The sequence below is a fragment of the Oncorhynchus mykiss genome, chromosome 24 (assembly GCF_013265735.2).
Source record: "Oncorhynchus mykiss isolate Arlee chromosome 24, USDA_OmykA_1.1, whole genome shotgun sequence".
NCBI lineage: Eukaryota > Metazoa > Chordata > Actinopteri > Salmoniformes > Salmonidae > Oncorhynchus > Oncorhynchus mykiss.
This window is the reverse complement of record NC_048588.1, coordinates 7,268,331-7,296,200: the sequence shown is the minus strand read 5'-3', so window position 1 is coordinate 7,296,200 and position 27,870 is coordinate 7,268,331. Positions and strand designations below refer to the sequence as shown.

Here is a 27,870-nt window from a genome sequence, read left to right as displayed (position 1 = left end):
ATCCCCTACCGTTGTGCCCTTGAGCAAGGCACTTAAAACTCCAACCTTTGAGTGTTTCTGTCTTCTTTTCTGTCGACTAAGGCAAATGGATCAATCAAGTTGTCTTCTTCCTCTACTACATCCATCCCCCTGTGCTCAAAAGCCCTGCCTTCGTTATAAACACAGCTGCCTGTAGTAGATATGATAATAAGGACTATTTACTGATGTACTAAGCCATTTGGTTTTAGGTTATACCCAGGGCTGCACCATGCAATAAACCCTGTTTGCAGCCTATTGCCTTATTTACTCATGTCTGTTAGTTTGTCCTTGCTGTAAGCCCTGGACTTTGACTCATATCTGCACACCCCTATTCACACACTCCTAAACAGCATATTTTTTTTAAACATAACTAATACGACATTGAACCTACTACTAGAGGACGCTTGCAGCTGGTATTGTCCGCTCACCTTTCCAATCACCAAACACTGGAAAGCATGAACAATGTTATTTCACAACCTTTTATAGTAGACTTGTGACAGGCTTTTATCCTAAATAAGAATTTAAATCAACTTGCCCAGTCTGGTATTTCTCGTACTTTTTTGTTGCTCTTGTCTGCGCTCTAATGGGTTGACTTACCATGTACACTGGATATCTTTATGGCAGAAGGGTAATGGTGCCATCTTGTGGTATCAAAATAAAATTGATTCACTTTTCTGAGAAGGTAATGAAGGCAACCTGTGTACTCAGGTACAGCGTCTGTGTTAGTCTACGACAACAGCATAACTAAATGAGTGATTAGACTGAACGAATCCGAAGGCCTAACAAAGTAAATATCTGATACATCTGAATGTCATGAAAAAGAACACAGAAGATGGAACTTTTGAAAAAGTTGAACCTAACTTCACGCCCAAAAGGCCGCTTGGTGCGCCTCAGCCGGACGGAACGGGTTGGAACGTTCAGATATACATATGATATGTAGAACACATTGGCTATTTTCGTGACATTTCTCTATCTGCAAAGTTCGAAAACGTTTGTCAATTATTGAACATGGCCTCGCCTTATTCCGTGGGCGGGGTAAAGAGCACCTGTCTCTAACTACGGTATATTCAAGACAACAAAAGGAGGTCGTTTCAACAGGGAAGTAGTTTCGCCTACAGCATCTAATAATCTAAGGCGAATTGCTACTTCGATCGAGAAAATATTATTTGGAAGACTTATTTACTTTGACGAAGGCTTTCGCGGAAGAAAAACAACAACAATGAAACAGGTGTGGAGTAGTGGTGTATTGTTCGCACTGCTCGCGGTACTGGTCCGCGGTCAGTTGGGCGAAGAGAAACAAGGATGCGCTTGGGATGTAGACGCCGACACCGACCAAGGTCTTGACCCAAAATCTCTTGACGCTGGAGCCAGCTATTTGGCTCACCTGCCGGAGATATCAGACAACATGGGGTGTCAGGAAGCTTGCTGCGGCTACCAGGACTGCCAGCTCGCTTTGGTTGGAGCCTCAGCGGATGGACCATCGGAGTGTTTTCTCGTCAACTGCATGAAAGATGGGAAGGACGTCTGCGTCTTACAGTCCGATACACAGTTCAAGGTCTACCGCAAAAAGACGCATCCAAAGACTACAATAATCGAAGTGGACGATATTAGTGAAGCTGGTGTGCCCAGGGAAGTCAACTCGACAGGTAGGCAGGCATATTGGTCTTTAGGACAATGACAATTCAGGGGCGTCATTGGCACTAATAGGGACTGTTTTAGCTAAGTAGGCTAGGCTATATCAGCACTTTGTCAATTAATATGGCCTATTTGTTTTTTTTTTGGGGTGGGGGGGTCAATATGCTTTACAAATTGGGGTCATGTGACAGATTACCATTCCCCAGCTCTGTCCTTGTTTTGCAATTTATTTTTATTGAGCTAAGGAGTTATAGTGCAAGTTAAGCACTCTAGATATTCGATTTGATCTGGACTTTAAACTGCCTGAAAGGCCAAAGTGAGAGCATGTCTTATGGACCACCACTCAAGTTTATACAGTATTGTCTTTTTTTTATTTGTTTCTTCCTATGCACATTATCTCAGTGGCGACCAGTACTTATTATTCTGGATTTTATTCACGTTATCTCTAGAGCGATCAATGGTGCTGTCTTTGCATCTCACACATGCCGTCCACTGCTTTGCACATTGTCAGACATTCGTAACCAAGTCAGGTGCGGTTTATGAAGTGGAAAAATTAGGAAAGTGGTTTACCTGTGCCAGGGGTATTGACTCCTATTCTGGAGTACACAGGATGTTTCTTGTTTGTCAACATCACCCAAGTTATTCCAGTGGTGTAAAGTACTCAAGTAAAACTACTTGAAAGTACTTCGTAAGTAATGTTTTGGAGTATCTGTACTTTACTTTAGTATTTATATTTGACTACTTTTACATCCCTACATTCCTATAGAAAATGATGTACTTCTTACTCGATACATTTTCCCTGACACCCAAAAGTACTCCTTACATTTTGAATGCTTAACAGGACAGGGAAATGGTCCAATTCACACACTTTTATCAAGAGGTCATCCCTACTGCCTCTGATCTGGCAGACTAAACACAAATGCTTCATTTGTAAACTGAGTGTTGGTGAGAAAATTGTGCTGTTTGGATTGCCTAATAGAAGTGATTTATACTTGATACTTAAGTATATTTTGGCAATTACATTTACTTTTGATACTTAAGTATATTTGAAACCGAGTACTTTTGCTCAAGTATTGTGACATCAGTGATCTTCAGGTTGGAAAGTCAGAGTTTGAGAAAGTGGCCCCGACTTAGAATTCGGAGGGAAAAAAATTCTCCCCAGTTGACCCTAGTTTTTTCCGAGTTCCCAGTTGTCTTGAACGCACTGAAGTTGGAAGTCCGAGATGTCCGACTTCGCATTTCCCAGTTGTTTTGAATGCGGCAGGAGACTGGGCCAACAAGTCAGCCCAGTTTGCATGTGCAAGATAAGATTGATTGGTGTAATAGGTGTGGTGGAGAAACTCCGGTCTCTGCTCTTTTGTCATGTTTTGTTTACCCATTCCAGCTCTCATGGTTTCACTCAGTATGTAAATCATTGGGAAATAAAGGCCGGAGAGAGCTACAGTAGGACTTCTAACTCTCCTCCTAGAAAGGTGCTTTTCTTTGACAACTAGGCGCTCATCATACATTTATTTGCACTTATACTATTTTGTATTGGTGTTAATCATATTTTCATCTTGACTGATGTAGTTCCCGATTGCTACGGAGTATAAAAATGGCCCCCCCCCTTTTTTTTTAAGCATGTAATTTACCCGACAACGAATGGGTTTCCTTGTGAATTGAGCTTATCGTGACCCGCTTCAGTGTGAACCTCTCGTCTGCCCTTTCCTCTTCCCACAGATAAGTGCCGCATGCCCATGGTAGTGGGTTCCTGCCGCGCTGCCTTCCCCAAATACTACTATGACGTCACCAACCAGACCTGCAAGCTGTTCATCTATGGCGGCTGCAACGGCAACGCCAACAACTTTCACAGTCAGGAGGAATGTGAGGGGGCTTGTAGTGGGGTGACAGGTAAGATATTGTTCTACCCAGTTCATTTTCTATTTTTGGGGTGAATACTTGTGGATCTGTGGTTTCTCTGTTGGCCCAGCCATGGCGTCACTGACGAAGTGTTGTTAGTGGAATTCGGCTGTGTCCTTAAGTCAACACAGGCAGCCTGGGGGGGGTGGGACAGAGCCAGCTGTAACAGAAGGACGTGACCTTGTGTAAACTAAGTAACAGCGGGAGGGAAGTCTCACGTTACTAACAACCTTCAGCAGGGACTGCTGGGGGGCAATTCCATGGTGATAGAATTACGCAAATACTTTTTTAAACTTTTAAAATGTATACATTTTACAAAAGCATATTGACAGGATGAACTGTGCAGATACTAAGTTTGTTAACAGAAAAAAACAAGGGAGATTTTACTGTAATTCTTTGCATCTGCAATTCTTCCAGTGAATATAGATATATAATCTATCTCTCAGCAAAAAAAGAAACGTCCCTTTTTCAGGACCCTGCATTTCAAAAATAATTCGTACAAATTTAAATAGCTTCACAGATCTTCATTGTAAAGGGTTAAACACGGTTTTCCATGCTTGTTCAATGAACCATAAACAATTAATGAACATGCACCTGTGGAACAGTCGTTAAGACACTAACAGCTTACAGACAGTAGGCAATTAAGATCACAGTTATGAAAGCTTAGGACACTAAAGAGGCCTTACTACTGACTCTGAAAAACACCAAAAGAAAGATTCCCAGCGTCTCTGCTCATCTGCGTGAATGTGCCCTAGGCATGCTGCAAGGAGGCATGAGGACTGCAGATGTGACCATGGCAATAAATTGCAATGTCCGTACTGTGAGACACCTAAGACAGCGCCACAGGGAGACAGGACGGACAGCTGATCGTCCTCACAGTGGCAGACCACGTGTAAAAACCTCTGCACAGGATCGGTACATCCAAACATCACACCTGCTGGACAGGTACAGGATGGCAACAACTGCCCGAGTTACACCAGGAACGCACAATCCCTCCATCAGTGCTCAGACTGTCCGCAATAGGCTGAGAGAGGCTGGACTTTGGGCTTGAAGGCCTGTTGTAAGGCAGGTCCTCAGCAGACATCACTGGCAACAACGTCACCCATGGGCACAATCTCACTGTCGCTGGACTAGACAAAACTGTCAGTGCTCTTCACTGACGATTCACGGTTTTGTCTCACCAGGGCTGATGGTCGGATTCGTGTTTATTTGTGTTTATTGTCGAAGGAATGAGCGTTACACCGAGGCCTGTACTCTGGAGCGGGATCGGTTTGGAGGGTCCGTCTGGGGCGGTGTGTCACAGCATCATCGGACTGCGCTTGTTGTCTTAGCAGGCAATCTCAACGCTGTGCGTTACAGGGAAGACATCTTCCTCCCTCATGTGGTACCCTTCCTGCAGGCTCATCCTGACATGACCCTCCAGCATGACAATGCCACCAGCCATACTGCTTGTTCTGTGGGTGATTTCCTGCAAGACAGGAATGTCAGTGTTCTGCCATGGCCAGCTACGAGCCCGGATCCCATTGAGCATGTCTGTGGACTTGTTGGCTCGGAGGGTGAGGGTGAGGGCTTGCCCCCCCCCCCATAAATGTCCGGGAACTTGCAGGTGCCTTGGTGGAAGAGTGGGTTAACATCTCACAGCATGAACTTGCACATCTGGTGCAGTCCATGAGGAGGAGATGCTCTACAGTACTTAATGCAGCTGGTGGCCACACTAGATACTACCCCCCCCCCCCCCCCCCCCCCCCCCCCCCCCCCTCTTTGTTCAGGAACATGTTATGCCATTACTGTTAGTCACATGTCTGTGGAACTTGTTCAGTTTGTCTCAGTTGTAGAATCTTGTTATGTTCATACAAATATTTACACATGTGAAGTTTGCTGAAAATAAACACAGTTGACAGTGAGGACTTTGCTTCTCTTTTTTTTGCTGAGTTTATATACACTGTAAATTAGTCATGGTGCGTAGTTGTATGGTTTTTATATCAACGGTTTGAGATTTGAAAGTGAACAGTCTGAGTCTTCAGCGTAATTCTGTTACTGTGGAAATGCCCTGGGTTAAAAGTCTTTTTTTTCTCGATAAGTAGGACTACCTATTTCTATTTTTTTTCTCAACGTCTCACATTTCCCCCCCCCAGCCCGGCTTGTGTGTTTGATTATTTAATGTGCGTTTTATTCATCTCCTGAAGTCATAACTCCTAAACTGGATTAGGCAGTCAGCGTTTTGTCTTGACTAAAACTGACAAAACACAGAACGATTTGTGTCAACGCCTTTTTCAGCAGGTTTAACTAACTCTCTTGTGTGCGTCTTGGTCCACACCCCATTGTTATTTAGGTTTTTCATAGCAATCTGTACCGGTTCTATTGTTTCTGTGCAGTAGGGATGGGCAACTTTGATGGGGGTGGGGGCCACAAAAAACCCAAACTCATGGGCTAAATGAGTCACTGACACAACTATAGAAACACTGATGCACAACCTAACTTCGACATGGCGCCTTGTGTATTCTACACTGAACAAAAAATGTAAAGTGTTGGTTACATGAGCTGACATAATATCCCAGAACTGTTCCATATGCACAAGTGTTTCTCTCATTTTGTGCACTATTTTAATTTATTTTACATCCCTGTTAGTGAGCATTTCTACCATGCCAAGATAATCCATCCACCTGACATGTGACATAACAAGAAGCTGATCATTACACAGATGCACCTGGTGCTGTGGATAATAAAAAAATCCACTTTTAAAATGTGCAGTTGTCACACAACACAATGCCACAGATGTCTCAAGTTACAGGAGCTTGTAATTGGCATGTTGACTGCAGGAATGTCCACCAGTCCTATTGCCAGAGAATTGAATGTTAATTTCTCCACCATAACCGCCTCAAGTCTTTTTAGAGAATTTGGCAGTACGTCCAACTGGCCTCCACACCTGGCTTCTTCACCTGAGAGATCGTTTGAGACCAGCTACTCGGGTAGCTGATGAAACTGTAGGTTTGCGCAAACAAAGGATTTCTGCACAAACTGTCAGAAACCGTCTCGGAACTTTATCTGTGGGCTCGTTGTCCTCACCAGGGTCTTGTCCTGACAGCAGTTCGTGTCGTATCCGATGTCAGTGGGCAAATGGTCACTGGCACACTGTAGGATTGTTGTTCACATATAAATCCCAGTTTTAACTGTACTGGGCAGATGGCAGTTGAGACCCCGACTGAGTATAAAAAAAAATATATATAAATATTTTGATTACTTGATCTGCAGGTGTGCCGCCAGTTGCCCATCCCTGCTGTAGAGTAATTACACTGAGACTCTTGAGTTCTCACTTAAAATATATGCCAAACAAAAAAACATTTGATTTCAAAGTGTAGCAAACCATACAACTCTATGCAAAATGAATACATTTACAAGAGAAAGTGAAATTGTGCAGATGCAATGTTTGGTAACAGAATTACGGTTAAAATCGCCCGCTGTTTTATCCTATTACAAACTGTCTGCACAGTTTTTCTCCTCGACGTGTGCTTTTGTAAATTTTTCTGTGGAGATTAAGTGGTCCTTGTGCATAGCGTAGCATGGTTTGTAAAATGTAGAAAATCAATGGTATGTTGGGTATGCATTTTAAACTGAAATCTAATTCTTGTCCTTTTTTAAAAATGTATTTTTAAATAGTCAAAGTATCTCCTTTTTAGGTCACACACCTCGTCAGAGGTCATACACAGAGCATTAAGCCTCTTGACATGGCAATCTACTGTTTAACAAAGTGGCCCCCTCTAACCACAGTAACCTCCACCACAGTGCTCCCCATGGGGAGACGGGCAAAAATGAATCTGTGGCTTGTGTTCAGGCACACACTCCCTACACTAGGATCCTGGCAGCATCCTTAAGTCTGGCATATCAGTCCAACAGGCTACTAGTCCAACTACTGTCTCTGTTTCCTACTATGCTACAGAAAATATATGATTATACCTAACAAAGTAAATTTAACTCAAACGGGTCATTTAAAGGCTGTTGGAACTGTAAAAACAGAACCATGACCATTTTAATGTGAGTCTCTACTGCTAAGCTAGTTAGTTTTACATCATCCCTTTGAGGTGTAGGGTGTTTGTTATGGGTGTGTCGTGTGCATAGATAGTGTTATGATTGTTTCAGCTTACCCAATGCCAAACCGGTTAAGTGACCTCCGTACGATGAGGTTTGGCCTGAGCCGTGCACCACAGTCTAGCATCCATTCCATAATAAACTGTTCATGGTCAGGCTCTTGCAATTGGAGCAAACATATACAGTACCAGTCAAATGTTTGAACACCTACTCATTCTAGGGTTTTTCTTTTGATGTATTCTATATTGTAGAATAATAGTGAAGACCACTATAAATAACACATGTAGTAAGCAATATAGTGTAAAACCAAAATGTATTTTTGGTCCTTCAAAGTAGCCACCCTTTGCCAAGAGTGTGCAAAGCTGTCATCAAGGCATTCTCTCAACCAGCTTCACCTGGAATGCTTTTTCAACAGTATTGAAGGAGTTCACACACATGCTGTGCACTTGTTGGCTGTTTATCCTTCACTCTTAGGTCCAACTCATCCCAAACCATTTGATTTGGGTTGAGGTAGGAATTGTGGCGGACAGGTCATCTGATGCAGAACACCATCTCTCCTTGGTCAAATAGCCCTTACATAGCCTTGAGGTGTGTTTTGGGTAATTGTCCTGTTGAACAAATTGTAGTCCCACTAAGCGCAAACCAGATGAGATTATTTTTTTTTTAAATGTTTTTTTTTTAGATATACAGTGGGGCAAAAAAGTATTTAGTCAGCCACCAATTGTGCAAGTTCTTCCATTAAAAAGATGAGGCTTTTCATCATAGATACACTTCAACTATGACAGACAAAATTAGAGAAAAAAAATCCAGAAAATCATGTTAATTTTAATGAATTTATTTCCAAATTATGGTGGAAAATAAGTATTTGGTCACCTACAAACAAGCAAGATTTCTGTCTCTCACAGACCTGTAACTTCTTCTTTAAGAGGCTCCTCTGTCCTCCACTCGTCACATGTATTAATGGCACCTGTTTGAACTTGTTATCAGTATAAAAGACACCAGTCCACACCCTCAAACAGTCACACTCCAAACTCCACTATGGCCAAGACCAAAGAGCTGTCAAAGGACACCAGAAACACAATTGTAGACCTGCACCAGGCTGGGAAGACTGAATCTGCAATAGGTAAGCAGCTTGGTTTGAAGAAATCAACTGTGGGAGCAATTATTAGGAAATGGAAGACATACAAGACCACTGATAATCTCTCTCGATTTGGGTCTCCACGCAAGATCTCACCCCGTGGGGTCAAACTGATCACAAGAACGGTGAGCAAAAATCCCAGAACCACACAGGGGGACCTAGTGAATGACCTGCAGAGAGCTGGGACCAAAGTAACAAAGCCTACCATCAGTAACGCACTACGCCGCCAGGGACTCAAATCCTGCAGTGCCAGACGTGTTCCCCTGCTTAAGCCAGTACATGTCCAGGCCTGTCTGAAGTTTGCTAGAGAGCATTTGGATGATCCAGAAGAAGATTGGGAGAATGTCATATGGTCAGATGAAACCAAAAATAGAACTTTTTAGTAAACTCAACTCGTCGTGTTTGGAGGACAAAGAATGCTGAGTTGCATCCAAAGAACACCATACCTACTGTGAAGCATGGGGGTGGAAACATCATGCTTGTGAGCTGTTTTTCTGCAAAGGGACCAGAACGACTGATCCGTGTAAAGGAAAGAATGAATGGGGCCACGTATCGTGAGATTTTGAGTGAAATCCTCCTTCCATCAGCAAGGGCATTGAAGATGAAACGTGGCTGGGTCTTTCAGCATGACGATGATCCCAAACACACCGCCCGGGCAACGAAGGAGTGGCTTTGTAAGAAGCATTTCAAGGTCCAGGAGTGGCCTAGCCAGTCTCCAAATCTCAACCCCATAGAAAATCTTTGGAGGGAGTTGAAAGTCTGTGTTGCCCAGCAACAGCCCCAAAACATCACTGCTCTAGAGAAGCTCTGCATGGAGGAATGGGCCAAAATACCAGCAACAGTGTGTGAAAACCTTGTGAAGACTTACAGAAAACGTTTGCCCTCTGTCTTTGCCAACAAAGGGTATATAACAAAGTATTGAGATAAACTTTTGTTATTGACCAAATACTTTATTTTCCACCATAATTTGCAAATATATTCATAAAAAATCCTACAATGTGATTTTCAGGATTTTTCTTCTTCTCATTTTGTCTGTCATAGTTGAAGTGATGAAAATTACAGTCCTCATCTTTTTAAGTGGGAGAACTTGCACTGGCTGACTAAATACTTTTTTTTTTTTAGCCAAATACATTTAAACTCAGTTTATCACAATTCCTGACATTTAATCCTAGTAAAAATTCACTGTTTTAGGTCAGTTTGAATTTTACCTCTTTTTTTTTTTTTTTTTCTCCCCAATTTCGTGGGATCCAATTGTTGTAGTAGCTACTATCTTGTCTCATCGCTACAACTCCCGTACGGGCTTGGGAGAGACGAAGGTTGAAAGTCATGCGTCCTCCGATACACAACCCAACCAAGCCGCACTGCTTCTTAACACAGCTCGCATCCAACCCGGAAGCCAGCCGCACCAATGCGCCGGAGGAAACACAGTGCACCTGGCCACCTTGGTTAGCGCCCACTGGAGTCGCTGGTGCGCGATGAGACAAGGACACCCCTTCCGACCAAGCCCTCCCTAACCCGGGCGACGCTAGGCCAATTGTGCATCGCCCCACGGACCTCCCGGTCGCGGCCGGTTACGACAGAGCCTGGGCGCGAACCCAGGGACTCTGCTGGCGCTGCAGTACAGCGCCCTTAACCGCTGCGCCACCCAGGAGGCCCACCAGTGTATTTTAAGAATGTGAAATGTAATAATAATAGTGATTTTTTTTATTTCAGTTTTGATTTCTTTCATCACATACCCAGTGGGTCAGAAGTTTAACTTGGGTCAAATGTTTCAGGTAGCTTCCCACAATAAGTTGGGTGTTTTGGCCCATTCCTCCTGACAGAGCTGGTGTAACTGAGTCGGGTTTGTAGGCCTCCTTGCTCGCACATGCTTTTCCGTTCTGCCCACAAATTTTCTATAGGGTTGAGGTCAGGGCTTTCTGGTGGCCATTCCAATACCTTAACTTTCTTGTCCTTAAGCCACTGCCACAACTTTGGAAGTATGCTTGGGGTCATTGTCCATTTGGAAGACCCATTTGCGACCAAGCTTTAACTTCCTGACTGTCTTGTGATGTTGCTTTGATATATCCAAACAATTTTCTTGCCTCATGATGCCATCTATTTTGTGAACTGCAGCAAAGCACCCCCACAACATGATGCTGCCACCCCTGTGCTTCACGGTTGGGATGGTGTTCTTCAGCTTGCAATCATCCCCCTTTTTTCCTCCAAACAGAACAATGGTCCTTATTGCCAAACGGGTCTGTTTTTGTTTCATCAGACCAGAGGACATTATTCCAAAAAGTACAATCTTTGTCCCCATGTTCAGTTGCAAACCATAGTCTGGCTTTTTATGGCGGTTTTGGAGCAGTAACTTCCTTGCTGAGCGGCCTTTCAGGTTATGTCGATATAGGACTCGTTTTACTGTGGATATAGATACTTTTGTACCTGTTTCTACCAGCATCTTCACAAGGTCCTTTGCTGCTGTTCTGGGATTGGGATTTATTGGCACTTTTCGCACCAGTACGTTCATCTCTAGGAGACAGAACGCGTCTCCTTCCTGAGCAGTATGACTGCTACGTGGTCCCATGGTGTTTATACTTGCGTACTATTGTTTGTACAGATGAACATGGTACCTTCAGGCGTTTGAAAATTGCTCCCAAGGATGAACCATACTTGTGGAGGTCTACAATTAGTTTTTTTCCTGAGGTCTTGGCTGATTTTCTTCTGATTTTCCCATGATGTCAAGCAAAGAGGCACTGAGTTTGAAGGTAGGCCTTGAAATACATCCACAGGTACACCTCCAATGGACTCCAATTATGTCAATTAGCCCATCAGAAGCTTCTAAAGCCATGACATCATTTTCTGGAATTTTCCAAGATGTTTAAAGGCACAGTCTACTTAATGTATTTAAACTTCTAGCCCACTGGAATTGTGATACAGTGAAATAATCTGTCTGTAAACAATTGTTGGAAAAATTACTTGTCATGCACAAAGTAGACGTCCTAACCGACTTGCCAAAATTATAGTTTGTTAACAATATATTTGATGAGGTTGAAAAACAGTTTCAACTTCTCTGGGATATGTGGGACGGTAGCGTCCCACCTCGCCAACAGCCAGTGAAATTGCAGGGCGCCAAATTCAAAACATCAGAAATCCCATAATTAACATTCCTCAAACATACAAGTATTTTACACAATTTTATAGAAACTTCTTATAAATCCAGCCACAATGTCCGATTTCAAATAGGCTTTACGGCGAAAGCACACCAAACAATTGTTAGTTCTGCACCTAGTCACAGAAATATCCAGCCACCTCCAAGTAGAGGTAGCTTTAGAAATATTCACTTACATTTGATCTTCATCAGAATGCACTCCCAGGAATCCCAGTTCCATAATAAATGTTTGTTTTGTTTGATTAAGTCCATCATATGTCCAAATACCTCCTTTTTTTGTTCTTGCGTTTAGCCCAGTAATCCAAATGCATAATGCGCCATCACTTGTCAAAAACGTTATTACAGTTCATAGAAACATGTCAAACGATGTATAGAATCAATCTTTGGGATGTTTTTAACAAATCTTCAATAATGTTCCAACCGGAGAATTCCTTTGTCTATAGAAATGCAATGGAACGAAGCTACCTCTCACGGGAGCGTGTGATCAGCTCATGCCACTCTGCCAGACCTCTTAGTCAAACAGCTCTCTTTCTCTCCCCCTTCACAGTGGAAGCCTCAAACAAGGTTCTAAAGACGGTTGACATCTAGTGGAAGCCTTAGGAAGTGCAATATGACCCCATAGACACTGTATATTGGAATGGCAAACTTGAAAACCAACAAACCTCAGATTTCCCACTTCCGGGTTGGATTTTTTTCTCAGGTTTTCGCCTGCCATATGAGTTCTGTTATACTCACAGACATCATTCAAACAGTTTTAGAAACTTCAAAGTGTTTTCTATCAAAATCTACTAATTATATGCATATTCTAGCTTTTGGGCCCGAGTAGCAGGCAGTTTACTCTGGGCACCTTTTTATCCAAGCTACTCAATACTGCCCCCCAGTCCCAAAGGAGTTAATCACTCCAACCTAAGTGTATGTAGACTTCGTGTGTGTGTGTGTGTGTGTATATATATATATATATATATATATATATATATATATATACACACACACACACACACACACACACACACACACTTGGCTTTGATTTGACATGCTCCTATAAACTTCACATGTTGGTTCTCATGGGTCCTTTTACATGAAGTGCCTAACAAGAGAGTCCACATTCTTCCATGTAGAGTCAGTAAGTCTGCATTCTTGCTGGCTGCTTGTTTAGATGGGAAATGGCTGTAATTCAGGATATTTTTAAAGAATACAAATTGCACTCTATTCCACTATTGCTTTTTTTTTTTTTCTGGGTTGTAATATGTTTCATGAACAGCTGTTTGTTGCTAATATTAACAGGAAGAAACCACAGCTGTCGAAAGGAAACCTTGCGTTTCCCATGTATTAGTCACTTATCAATCGATACACCGTTTTACAGTAAGGCTAAACCGTGGGCCAATGTGCTTTTCAGTTAATGTCTTTCACGGACCATCACTTTCTCAACAGGTACTGTGCTGCTGTCCAAGGACTCGCCCATGCAGAGAAGAATGGCTATGACTGTCGATGATCAAGGTAACACATGCGTAGTACTATTTACCATCAGCACCTATTTTTAAACGCTTTCTTTAGCTGTAGTAAAACCGGTAAAATCATACAACATCTCTTGGCTGCTCTTTGCTTTTAAAAGGCAAAATGTCATGATCCTCAACATTTAAAACACAACTTGACTGTGTACAATGTCGGCTACTCTAGAGACCTGAGGGGGTTCTAGATAAATCCGCTAACAGTTCCACATTCCTCAGTCCTTCCGTAATGTACAGCTCTGCTTATCTGTTTGTCTAACACACTTCAAGTCATGTTAGGAATCCTCATACACTTGACTTTTTCCACATTTTGTTACATTACAGCCTTATTCTAAAATGCATAAATAAACTTTTCCTCATCAAGCTACCCTCTACCCCCATAATGACAAAGTGAACAAAAGGTTAAAACAAACAGATATACCTTATTTACATAAGTATTCAGACCCTTTGCTATGAGACTTGAAATTGCGCTCCGGTGCATCCTGTTTCCATTGATCATCTTGGAGATGTTTCTACAACTTGATTGGAGTCCACCTGTGGTAAATCCAATTGACTGGACGTGATTTGGAAAGGCACACACGGCTGTCTAAGGTCCCAGAGTTGGCAGTGCATGTCAGAGCAAAAACCAAGCCATGAGGTCCAAGGAATTGTCTGTGGAGGGAGGGAGGGAGGGAGGGGGCTCCTCTGTGGAGATGGTTGTTCTCCCATCTTTGCAGCACTCCACCAATCAGGACTTTATGGTAGCGTGGCCAGACTGAAGCCACTCCTCAGTAAAAGGCACCTGACAGCCTGCTTGGAGTTTGCAAGGCACTTGAAGGACTAAAAAAAAACACCAGAACATGCATAATGCACACTCACTACTTAGAGCAGGCGTTAATAGAAAATGAACACCGGTCTCATAAACTCTCAAGCAAAAGCCCATGTGATAGTGAGTAGCCAGCTAATCTTTAGATTTAAATATTTGCTAGCTACCAAGGCTACAGTTGAATTATGAACACACCCTTCTGTCTGTCTCCAACTGTTTAAACAGCATGCTAGCCTATCCACTTTGTTCAGATGTTGAAATCAAGTGGCCTATCTTATTGTGTTAAATGCTTATTGCACGTTTTATTAAACAAACGTGACCCCTAGTTTAACAGTCTATGTATGGACCAATTTCATTGCCAACAGATTATATTTTAATCCCATGTTTTATTTTCTAATGCACACATTTAATCATTTGAATTCCTAAATTGTATTTTGTAATTTAAAACTTGGGTGAATATTGCCTTCAGTTTAAATTCAATTTCCATTTTATTTATATATAATATTACACACAGTCCCACCTACTGATTCCCACTCGCTCACCTCCTCCCATTGTTAACTGACACTTCTCACCTTCAACAAACCCCAACAGGCCTCCCCACACAGCAACACCTCTCTTACATTTACTTGTCTTTCCAGTGGCTGTCATCGCTGGCTCTAAGGGAAGGAAAGGATCTGATGCTGACAAACCTACAGATCACAAGAGCATTGAATATAAAGGTAACTGGATCGACTTTTCGGTTCTATGTAAACAATTCTCCCTGCATGGTGTAGTTAGCTGTTCTGGGATCGGTCTCAAACGTCCTTCCAAATGTGACAGCCTTTTTCACAAGTTGAGGCCTATAGGTTTGAGATCAGTTTTATTTTAAAGTATTTCCTTTTGCACTTTAGCACACACAAATAACAAACCAATGAAGTATTGCTTAAGCAAGACATGGGACAAGAATGGAGCAACAATGACTTACAACAACTAAGCGTTCCTAGTCAGTATTCACAGTCAGACTGACACCACGTCTCGAAATCTGCTGGAGTTAGTCCTGGGGTAAAAACACATATTTTCCAAGTTAATGGTGTTAAGCATTTCTGCTAGTCATCTACAGAGCTGGGTTGGAGGGAGTTGAAAGTCCGTGTTGCCCCAAAACATCACTGCTCTAGAGGAGATCTGCATGGAGGAATGGGCCAAAATACCAGCAACAGTGTGTGAAAACCTTGTGAAGACTTACAGAAAACGTTTGACCTCTGTCTTTGCCAACAAAGGGTATATAACAAAGTATTGAGAAACTTTTATTGACCAAATACTTATTTTCCACCATAATTTGCAAATATATTAATAAAAAATCCTACAATGCAATTTTTCTTCTCATTTTGTCTGTCATAGTTGAAGTGTGCCTATGATAAATTACAGGCCTCATCTTTTGAAGTGGGAGAACTTGCACAATTGGTGGCTGACTAAATACTTTTTTTGCCCCACTGTATCGTGCATCCCTAACCGAGATGGAACAAAATAATGATTTGCAGCCCAGTAGTAATGCTTAAAGATGAGTAGGCCTAAACTTCCTCTTTCCTTGGGCATTTGCAAGTTGGCTTTACAAATATGGTGGGTTTTGTAACCCCAGACAAATGACAAGATTTTGTCGAGTCCGAAGGCTTAAATTAATAGGTAAGAGAAATTGGAAGATTCTGGCGAAGATAAAGGCACGTTAGAAGAGAAACCCTTTTTATGGCATTAATGCGCCCCATCATAGGAAGAGGCAAGTATCCAGCTCTTTTGTTGTAGCTGTGCAACCAGCTCATTGTTAAGCTTGAAGATGAGCTTTGGGATTCTAGGTATTTTTAGTCTACGGTAAGTGAAGTTGTCATACCACTTTAAATGGTATCCTCGAGACCACTTGCTGTAATATTATCTGAGATCACCTTTTCTCCCATTTTAATGAATAGCCAGACAGTTAGCCAAATTAATTGAATTAAGTCTCGTCGGTTAGGGACAGAGGCTGTGTCATCGTCTGCATATAAAGAAATGTGGTCTTTTGTTTCCTACTTGAAGACCTTGGATATTAGGATGATTCCTTATTTGTATAGCTAGGGGTTCAAGGTCGACAGCAGACCGCTAAGTGGGGAAACCCTGGTGGACAGCTCTATGTAGTTCAAAGGGCCTGGGTTTGTCGCTGTTGGGCAGGCAGAGCATTTTGACCCAGGCGATAAAGGAGTCGCCAAATCCAAACCTAGTGAGCGCTTCGAGCATGTGTGGCCATTCTATTTGGTCGAACGCTTTTTGAGCATCTAGCGATATAATAGCCGTCTTGGCGCTTTTCCCATGATTTGCGTATAGAATGTTAAGCAGCCTGCGCACATTAGAACAATAACCTGCCGGGGATAAAACCCTGTCTGATCTGGATGAATAATGGTTGCATGTTTGTGTAACCTATTACAAGTACTTTGTTCATTTTTTTTAAACGTATCATCTAAATTAAGCAATGCTATCGGTCTAAAATTTGCGGGATCTGTTACCTCTGCCTTTTTAACAAGGCAAATATGGGCTTCTTACAATGACTTCGGCAAAATGTAATTTTCTGTTGAATCAGTAAACATCCTGAGTAAGGGGAGCGAGGGCTTCACTGAATGTTTTATAAAATTCACAGCCGAAACCATCAGGGTCTGCAGCCTTTCCAGGTGGGAGAGCTGTTATTGCCTCAATTATTTATTCTATTGTGAAATTTGAGTAAAAACATTTTTTTGCCGCTAGTTTTGGCAGGCTGACTGCGTCACAGAAGGCTGACTGCGTCACAGAAGGCTGACTGCGTCACAGAAGGCTGACTGCGTCCACAGAAGGCTGACTGCGTCCACAGAAGGCTGACTGCGTCCACAGAAGGCTGACTGCGTCCACAGAAGGCTGACTGCGTCCACAGAAGGCTGACTGCGTCCACAGAAGGCTGACTGCGTCCACAGAAGGCTGACTGCGTCCACAGAAGGCTGACTGCGTCCACAGAAGGCTGACTGCGTCCACAGAAGGCTGACTGCAGTCACAGAAGGCTGACTGCAGTCACAGAAGGCTGACTGCAGTCACAGAAGGCTGACTGCAGTCACAGAAGGCTGACTGCAGTCACAGAAGGCTGACGCATCGGATCTGGAAAAAATATAACTGAGAAATGATTTGAAGCAGTTTATCTCTTTGTCGGCAAGGTGCCCGCCTTAGACCTTATTTTTACGGATTGCTCGATTTGCCTGTGTGTCCTTTAGTAGTCTAGCGAGCTACCTTTCCGGTTTGTCCCCTAGTTCATTTTGTTTTTGTTTCAGCTTTACTGACCTGAGAACCAATAATAGAACTGTGTTCATATTTTAATATCAAAATATTGTTGTCTACCTGAAGTTCTGGTTGTCGCCAAAGCTGGGAGTTATTTTTCTATCTCGTGATTCCCTGTTTCTGTCACTCATATGAAATAATGACCTCATAACCGTTTAACGTTTCCCATAGTGTAGAATCAGATGCCACTCCCGTGTCATTAGTCTGAGGAACTCATTCAACTTAACTGTCATGCAGTCAATGAATGCTTGGTCTGTGAGCAAGGAGTGGGTAAAACGCCAACTGTAATTCTGTTTTGGTAAAGAGAGGGACAATGTAATTGGACTGTGGTCACTTAAGACTCTATGGCATTTTGAATTGAGCACTTTGGGTATCAAGTTGGAGTCGATTCTAGAAAAAGAGAGTAGAATGAGCAGTCTGTCTGTGGGATGTTGCAGTCTCTTCAGATGTCCACTAGATTCCTGGATTTGTTTTAGATTATTTAGTATCTGGACATGGGTGAAATTTTGTGGAGTGTGTAGACAGTCTGTCGCGATATGGATCAAGGTAACAATTTAAAATCGCCTCCGATTAGTGGGAGTAAGGTCTGGGAGTAAATCAAAAACAATATTAGGAGAGAAATGTGGGTCGTCAATGTTTGTGCCATTAGAAATTCAATAGGGTGCCCGGGAAAGAGTTAATGTTGTACCTACTGTCTGTGGACAAGAGTTAAAAATAGCTGTTTTTACCAAAGAGAATAGCAACACCTCTTGCCTTGGAAGATAAGGGTGATTGATAAACTTGAGAAATTCAGTTGGATCTGATGCCGCTGTCTGGCAGCAGAAAACAACTAAACACAGTAACGGACGCCAGAGAAACCCACCCTCCCCACTACTTCTCCAAATGAAGCATTGTTCTCCCCATCTCACATAAAACGAGCACTGCTGTGCATGATGGCTAGAACAGACCAATACTACGCTAGCAACAGTCGGACTTAACAGCCCTCTCCGCGGTTGTTGGACATTTTTATTTGTATACATTGCCTCTTTTATGAATAAACATAAAATCCACTGTTTGCTCAGTCAACATTCCAGACATTTGTGGCCAGGGGATTTGCTGTAGTTTTGACACATAGCTTGCAACATCTTCGAGCTTGGTGAAGGCTCCTGTCATGGCGTTGTGATTTAAAATGCAGGCTTGTATTTCACCTCTGCCTCTCATGGTCTGCATCACAGCAGGGAGTCAAGTAGCAGAATGCGTGCCGTTGCTCAATCACCTCCATGGTGTAGTTGGGGAAGATGAGACACTTTTGACCTTTTTGTATTCCATTGCTCCCTGTTGTATAATGAGCTCCTTTTCCTGAAAGTGATTTACCCTTGTAATTATGGTGTGTGGCTTGGCACCTGATGAGCAGTGTTGTAAAAAATAGTTTAAAGTACTACTTAAGTAGTTTTTTTAGGGGAATCTGTACTTTATATTTACTCCACTACATTACTGAAGAAAATATTGTACTTTTGACTCTATTTTCCCTGACACACAAAAGTACTCGTTACATTTTTGAATGCTTAGCAGGACAGGAAATGGTCTAATTCGTGGATTTTAAAGAATCCCTGGTCATACCTACTGCATCTGATCTGGCGGACTCACTAAACACATGCTTTGCTTGTAAAATATGTTTGAGTATTGTGCCCCAGGCGATCTGTAAATAAATAAATAAATAAATAGTGTCAGGATCTTGTTGCTGGGTATCTGGAGCGTTGTCGTCAGTACTCAATGGCGCTAGCTTCTGCTTGCTGGGCCTTTGTCAACTTTGCGTTAGCTGGTCTGTTGGGTTTTCGTTGCCATATTTCACTGCTAGTTGTGCCTCGGGAATATACTAAACAATGTGTATTTTTTTTGAGGGGTGAACTTGTGAAACGGTAAATTTAAGATTTCAAAATTTGTCAGAGATATGAACGCTTCTACTTCATGCGCGCCAGCGCCCCACTTCTGAGATCAGTTCTGATTTGTCCTCTGGTCTTCCTGTTTTCCACAGATGCTTGCATGGTGCCCTCGGACTCGGGCCCTTGCCGCGCTGCCTTCAATCTGTTCTACTTTGACCCCAGCACTAGCTCCTGCCAGTCTTTCATCTACGGTGGCTGCCAGGGAAACGGCAACCGCTACGGCACACTGGACGAATGCATGGCCCGGTGCACTGGAGAGCACGGTAAGAATTGTTTTCCATTTTGTTGCGTTAGTGGGATTAAAATGGATTTAGTTTGTCATTGATCAACACAATGCTCCATAGGTCAGTGAAAAGACAATTATGCAAATATAAACAAAGTAGTTGCAATAATATATGTATTAAAAGGGCAAGCCTAAAATAAGGGTTAAATATGGCTTAGCAAATCACAAGTTACATGGACTCTGTGTGAAATAATGGGGGTTGACACTTTTTTTTGTTTGGGACAAATCCAACACAGTAACTGACACCTTCTTTTGAGGCATGACAGGGAAAATCTGCTTTACACCAGACACTGGGAGAGTAATTCACATTTCAGCAGGACAATAATCTACAACACAAGACCAAATCTACACTGGAGGTGTTTACCAAGAAGACAGTGAATGTTCCCAAGTGGCAAAGTTTTTTTTTTTTTTTTATTTAAAAAAAAATTTTTAATTTAAAATTCTGCTTTAAAAAAAATCTAACACTACTTGAATTGCTGTCTAGCCATCATCCCAAACACCTTGACAGAGCTTGAAGGATTTGGAAAATAATAATTGGCAAGTATTTGCCAATCCAGGTGTGCAAAGCTCTTCGACTTACCCAAGAAGACTCACCGCTGTAATCGTTGCTGCCAAAGGTGTTTCTAATGTGTTGAATTGTTCATTTGATTTTTTTTGTGGTGGCTGTAGTGATTTTCTCTTTTCTGATTCCATAATTTTCACAGGTGAGCAAGGGCAACACAATGGCCATAACCGCGTGACACCAGGTAAGCTAACCTTCCTTAGGTTCTAGGCTAGCGGTGAGGTTTAAAGGGTTGTGTACCAGTGGGTGTGATATGGCAAAACTTAACAGGTCTGAATACAGCTTCAGGAGAGGTTTTGATCTAAAGTTTGTTTTGGGTGGCATATGAACTTGGCTTGTGCGAGCCGGAATGGCTTGCACAAGGAGCCAGAGGCAGCTTGAGGTACAAGTACACCCCCTGGACAGAAGGTTAGTTTATCACAGGGCATTACTGCCAATCCATCTCCTTAATCCTGAGTGCCAAGCAGAGACGGATCAGGTGCCATTTTTAGTCTTTGGTGTGACTCGTCCGGGGATCAAACTCCTAACATTCAAATCTGAGTGCACAAGCCACTGCATTGATCTCATTGATAAATGAGACTGTTATAGGTAACGTGATGTGAAACCAAATTCATCACGAACAACTGAAAGATACACTGAGTGTACAAAACATTTGGAACACGAACACTTTCCTAATTTAGTTGCTCCCCCCCTTTGCCCTCAGAACAGCCTCAATTTGCCAGGGCATGGACTCTACAAGGTGTCGAAAGCGTTCCACAGGGATGCTGGCCCATGTTTACTCCAATTCTTCCCACAGTTGTATCAAGTTGGCTGGATGTCCTTTGGGTGGTGAACCATTCTTGATACACACGAGAAACTGTTGCGTGTGAAACCCAGCAGCGTTGCAGTTCTTGACACAAACTGGTGCGCCTGGCACCTACAACCATACCCTGTTCAAAGGCACTTGAATATTTTCTTGCACATTCAGTCTCTGAATGGCGCACACACATACACAATCCATGTCTCAAGGCTTAAAGATCCATATTTAACATATCACCTCCCCTTTAATCTACACTGATTGTTTTAAGTGGATTTAACGTCAAGGTATCATGGCTTTTACCTGGATTCACCTGGTCAGTTTGTCCTGGAAAGAGCAGTTTGAGCAGTACTCCAGCATTTTGGATTTGAGATCCAATGTTTCAGTGACAGTACAGTCAGAACGTCACCATTTCATGAGGAAGATTTACTGTTTAGAAATGAAAGCACTATGTATTTTGGCCCCCCCCCCCCCATTTTGAAGGTGTCGTAAGTATTTTGACAAATTCACTTGTATTGAAGTAGTCAAGTGTAGTATTTGGTCCCATTTATTCCTAGCATTCAATGACTACATAAAGCTTGTTACTCGTCTGCATTTGGACAACTCCAAGGTAAGAGTGATGCTAAGACTCCCATTTCACTTTAAAATGTATGTCAATCAAAAACCAATGATTGCAAAGTTAAACTAACTACACACTTCTATGCACATGGACTAGTTTGAACCATTTCCACTGAGAATGTTAAACAAATTTACTTGAACAGTGCAGATGCTAAGTTTTGTACCGGTCTGCACGTTTTTAAAGTTAGAAATGCAATCCAGTCTTAAACGCTGGAAGACTGGTTACGACCGGAATTTTTTCCATTCAAGTCTATGGCCATTGAGATGCATTGGGATTTATGCAAATATGGTTGTAGTGTGCAAATTAATAGTGGTATCAAAATGATTGTCAAGCTACCTGACCAGTGGCAGTCAGGACATTGTTTTGGTGTTTAGCTTTTACGGTTTTGTGCTACAGCAGAATACAACAAGTGTATAATTATCAACAGTTTCTTAAGTTGTGCTTTGCTTTCAAAAAGCACACCTATGTATGTTTCTGAACACTAACGTTATTGTGTATGCTACCATGATTACGGCTAATTTATGAATGAATCGTGAATAATGATGGGAAACTTACAAGGCACAAAGACCATACCCTTTACCTTTCACCATTACCAATAACAGGGCAGGTTAGCACTTTTGGGGCTTTGATCTTTGTGCCTTTTTTATAAGTTTCTCATTGTTCAGAATTATCCGTAGTTTTTGTAGCATCCACATAAATGTAGCAGTGTTTAGTAACAGATTTTCTGACTAACAGTAAGTAACTCATCTCTAACACAACCCCAAAAAACTACAAGTTTGTAGAGTCAAGCTGGGACCAAATACTACACTTTTGATTACTTTAATACACATGTAATTCAATTTGTCCAAATACTTATAGCACCTTCAAATTGGGGGGATGAGATGATAGTTATTTCTAAACAGTACAACATATTTATGAAAATACCCTCAAATACAAGTAATGTACTATTGCCTCCATATGAAAAATGTTGCTCTCAAGGAGTATAGAGCCAAATTTAAACTTTCCTGTCCAAATAAATGCATAGGGGAGTGTACTTAAAGTAAATGCATCTGTCCTTCCCCTCCAGGCGTCTTCCTGGTGGCCACGCTGGCTGTGAGTTCAGCTCTGATCCTGATGGGTCTGATCCTTATCACCATCTGGCGCTCCAAGCTGCAACGTGGCCACCGTCGCCTCGGTGACAAGGAGGACCTGCTGCCCTACGAGCAGCTGTTTGAGGAGCAGCTGCCCGAGGAAGCGCTCCCAAAAGTGGTCACCGCACCATGAGGGAGCCTGCTCCTGTGTGGCTCCATGGCGCCACAGTCGCCTTACTCCACTGTCACTTTCCATTCCACAAAGATCACTGACCCGGAATGCCTGCATCTGTTGGTTGTCAAGGGATGTACTCAGATATGATGGGAAGTTGTTTAATTGTGTCTTTTTGTCCAAATAGCCACTGTACTAATGACATAGATACAGTGATACGTGCATTGCTAATACAGGCACACCTAAGAGGTGTTTTAGGTTTGGGGTTTAGTGAGTGATTTAGACCTATGCTTGACATTTTCAGATCATAGTGAATTTCTGCTGCTGTCATTTCCTTGTTTGTTTCATTTAAAAGGCTGAAACTTTGACGTGCCGTCTCCCGGAGACAGATTAAGCCTAATCATGGAGTAAAACAAACTCAATTGAGAATCTCCATTTTTAAAATGCTTTTTAGTCCAGGGTTAGGCACATCAATGGGTCTGGGGGAAGTCTCGCCTGAATGCGTTTAAAAAATAAATAAACTTTTGTAAACGTGAGTTAATGAACGGCGCTGCTACACTATGTTTACTGTGTTATTTTGTACACCCTATATTCAGTGGCAAGATTGCCTTTTTAAAAAAAGTCAATTTAATGAACAAATAACATATTTCGTTAACATTTTACTTACAATTTAAGAGGTGCACATAATTTAAATCTTAAACATGACAACAACTGTTATTTTCATGACTTACACTAATACCAAACACTTATCTACTCCCTATAGAATGTAAATGTAGCTTATTGTGGGATTTCCTGTTCTGCCTGTAACTCTGCAGCAGTGAGCCGGATGATGTCAACACTGCGTCCTCTGTATTAACTACTAACTGTTTAATAAAGGACTGGTACTTTACTGATTGCTGAATATCTCTATTTTCTATAGCACATTTTGTACAGTGCAAAGTGCGTTGCATAATTTAAAGGAAAATTAATGTGTTTATAAATAAGAAGTAAATGGATACGTTTTAGGATGGTAAAACAGGGGATTGAAACTGAAAGCATCCTAGGTAAAAAAGCAGTGAAGTATGTTCATCTTTTTCTTAATGTCCAGTTTGTCAACTCACTCCCATCTGTGTTTGTATTGCTACAGATTGGAGAGGACAAGGCTGGACGGTTTGTTTTTCTTACCTCTAGAGGGCAGAAGTGACCATGATGCATACTAAGTCTCTTCCTGGTGAAGAGACTGATTTGAGGGCACTCCTTAAACTGATCTTTATTAGTACAGTTTATGCATAGCGTAGGACTCTAACGTTTTCTTCACTAGTTGTGGAAGTTCAGTAAGTGAAGTTTTAATCTGCATCGACACATCCTATTCAACATGATCACCGTAATGTAGGTTCTCATGCAATTTGTTTCACTGTCAATGTATTGCTTTGCACATTTCATCGGCATGCAAAAAAAGAATCAAGAGTTTCTTATCTTGATGTGGTGGGTCGTTTTTGTAATAAAACAGGAATTAGCTAAACATTTTCATCCTGCACCAATTCTAAAATGACCTAGCTAATTGAGCAAACTTAATTCCCTATTAATTGGTTCCAGGTCTGGGAAATGGTTAGTGATAAAGTAGGTAGCAAGCCGTCTACAGAGGCCGTGGAGTGGGTATGGTCATGCAGGGTTCTGTGTTGTGTTCTTGACTCTTTCTCAATTCATTTTTTTCTCGATTCCTTGCACCCTCTCATCACCAAATCCATTGGAGAGTAAGGTACAAGGGGTGTGACTTTGGACCTTCTCGAATACAGTTGAAAAGGAGGCGAGGCGATAGGACAAGTGGAGCCACAAAGACAAATTGAGAGAGCCCCAGTGTAACGTTCACCTTCCTCTCCCGTTCTTTTCTGCTGAAGAGACTCAATACGAAGCAGCTGGCCTCCTTGACGTTGTGTCCTTGGGTACTAAAGTGCTCTGCTTTCGCTGCGCTCTAAAATGAGGCCCTAAAGACCAAATGATTAGCTCATTTCCCAACCATGTAAATCCTCCCACCCACGCACACACACATACATACACACTCATTATTAGTCAATGGGATTCAAACTAATTTCCATAAAGAGTCAAACATAATGATCATTCTAGTGCCCTGGCTCTGACACAAAACGTTGAGGTAGCTGATGGCCAAAGAGGATGGTAGGAATGAGAGGAATGGGATGGATGGAGAAAGTACAGGGGAGGGTTCGCGATAAGACTGTTGGGTGGACCAGAGAGACTTCAAGACCAGAACTCCAACAGCGCAGCATGGGGGGGATAATGTTTATAGAGAGCCTGTAACCCTCACTCACTGTCTGAAAGCAGATACACTGCCCACCCCTATAACTCTCACTGACTGTCCAAGGTAAATCCATAGGACAGTACAGTCGAATCCTTCTCTTCTCTCCACAGCTCCCAGGCCCAAAACCCGTAACTCTCCCCCTGCAGTTCCAGTGGTGTGCACTATGTGGGGCTTTGTTTGGCCCGATGTGTACCCTGTCCTTGGTAACCTATTTCTGTGTTGTTGTCAGTGCCTGTGGTCATCTGTTTTCAATCCGGTGTTGGTGTAATTGTGCTTGTTTAGCATGACCCCCCCCCCCCCCCCCCCCCCCACACCTCCTGCTGTACACCTCCACCCCTCACCAGCTGCCTGACAGATTTGAGGGATGCTCTGCATTCCTGGGGGCATGAGTGGGAGTGTGATCCCTCCCTTTTCCCCTTCTCCAACACACATTGAGAAGTGTGTGTCGAGGTTTGTGTGTCAGGAAGTTATAGATGGTGGGTTTGAATGCGTGAAGGAAGGTGTTTGTCTGTTTGCTATTATGTCAAGTAGAAGTGAGTCCGTTTGTGTGTCTGTGTGTAAGCTCGTCATGCCCAGGGACACCTCAGTCTGTCAGGTACTTCCCCTCACTTCCAGCCCTCTCCCACCCATCACCAGGCCTTTAGCAGGCTGATAACAGAGCCCTAAAATTCCACAGAGCCAACCACAAGAACTGACCCCAAATCAGCCATGCCAGAGAGGAGGAACAGAGGAGAGAAAGAGAGAGGGACAAAAAGGGAGGAAAGACAGAGGGAACGAGAGGAAAAGCAAGAGAAAGAAAGTGGTGGGGTGAAGGCTAGGAAAGAATACTTCTCCACTAAGTATGATGTCATGACTTTGGCTCTCTAGAGTGTGGAGGGAAGGTCCTAAAGGGGAGTTGATATCTTGGCAGTAAAGGGGACTGAAATCCGAGTGACCCCGACTAAAATTGAAAGCAGTTGCGAATCCTCTGGAGGGCCGACGTTTTTGCGATCCAGACTCCCAGTTCCCACGACACCAACCGACCTCCACTTCTCTTTTTTTTATCCACTTCCCCTCTATTTTCTCTTTCTTTCTCTCATTCTTTCTTTGGTCCCCGTGCCTATAAATGGGAAGTCTGGGGATATTTTGGACCGCCGGCCATGACCAGTCACACTTAAAAAGGTAAAATTAAGAGGGGGAGGGTTTCACTGGGTTGGAGTAGAAGATGCTTATAAAAAGCATCCTTGAGAATGCTTAAATGGCCATGAAATGGAAAAATACTTTTGGCGGATGATTTAGGAGATGGTGAGGTGGCTAGACAACACCATGTCCTTTGACCCCTGTTTTCTTCCAAACACTTCCTGGTATGTGGCTCTATTTCCCTGATGATTTTGTTTTTGTGAAAGTGTGAGAGAGAAACCGAGAGCAGTATGATGACGAAGGGAATGTGTGGACGAGGGAAAGTGTTGTCAAAGAAAAATGTCGGGCAAAGTGTTGATGGGCCTATACGTGTTTATGAATCGCTATTCAGTCGTTCACCCCTCTGAGGCCATGAGGACCTCTCAAGCATAAAACAAGATATATAAGATATGTCATGTCAATATAATAATAACAATATATGCCATTTAGCAGAAGCTTTTATCCAAAAGCGACTCGGTCGTGCATGCATACATTTTACGGAAGGGCACCATGGGATCGAACCCACAATCCTGGCGTTGCAAGTGCCATGCTCTACCGAGTCCATGACGGTAAAGTGTTGCGAATGGCTATTCAGTGTATTTAACAGTATCCAATGAAATATGTGGCTATGCCTACACGAAGACGTACAGTACGTACTTGTGTGTTCTCCCAACCTCTTCATTTGGAGCGCCCATTCTACGATATAGTGCCATAACAACATTTTGATCTGTCTTTAAATGCAGACTGAATGCTAAATGCCTCCAGACTCCGTGTTACATCAGGGATAAGTTTATAACCCATTGTTACCTTGAGATGAAGGCCAAATGGTCCTTGATGGCTGTACATCTCACTTGCCAGGACAACAGACCAATCAGGGCCTTGTATCTACTGCGAGTTGAAGCCAGGTGAAATCTGTGTGGTATTCCTCGTGGTAGCCAAGTCGATGTGTGTGGTAAACTTTACAGGCAATTAACTGTATTTATGAGAATAGAGGAATGGGGGAGAGGTGTTCTCTCAAGCGAGCAGCTATTCACCTCTGAGGAAGGACTCTTCAGTTTGATGTCAAACCTGAGGGAAGTTGAGCTGTTTTAAGGTCATTTCAGTTGTGGTGAAACTGAACAACTTGGACTTTTGGCAGAAAGACCCTGTGTGTTATTGCGAGATACAATCATCAGTGTAGAGGAATGTTTTGGTGGCGATTCAAATATGTAACTAACCGTTAGGTAAACAGCGTTGTGCGTAGAGACTCAGAAAAAAGTTGAAGACATGCACATTTTTACAACAGTCAGTATTTCATTCTTATGGTTTCACCGGTAATGTGGAAACTGTGGTAATACTTTTCATGTAACGACATGATGAGGTGAAATTAGGCCTATGAAACGCTGGCACCCTCTACCCATAATGCTTCTCCTCCTCCTCCTCTCTTGACATCTTCTCCTAAACACATGTCAG

General features: G+C 42.5%; 1 protein-coding gene across 2 annotated transcripts; it reads left to right on the top strand.

Annotated features, from left to right (window-relative positions):
- The first annotated feature begins 728 nt into the window (after positions 1-728).
- On the top strand, positions 729-23,857 carry spint2 (serine peptidase inhibitor, Kunitz type, 2). Of its 2 annotated transcripts, XM_021582059.2 has the most exons (7): positions 737-1,664; positions 3,373-3,543; positions 13,359-13,424; positions 14,879-14,959; positions 19,555-19,725; positions 20,450-20,491; positions 22,789-23,857. In XM_021582059.2, the coding sequence occupies exons 1-7, from the start codon at positions 1,238-1,240 to the stop codon at positions 22,983-22,985; spliced, it is 1,155 nt and encodes a 384-aa protein (XP_021437734.2). In that variant the 5' UTR covers positions 737-1,237; the 3' UTR covers positions 22,986-23,857. The 2 variants fall into 2 exon arrangements, with proteins under 2 accessions (XP_036817233.1, XP_021437734.2); XM_036961338.1 differs by lacking the exon at positions 14,879-14,959 and having other exon boundaries at positions 729-1,664.
- The last annotated feature ends 4,013 nt before the right edge of the window (positions 23,858-27,870 follow it).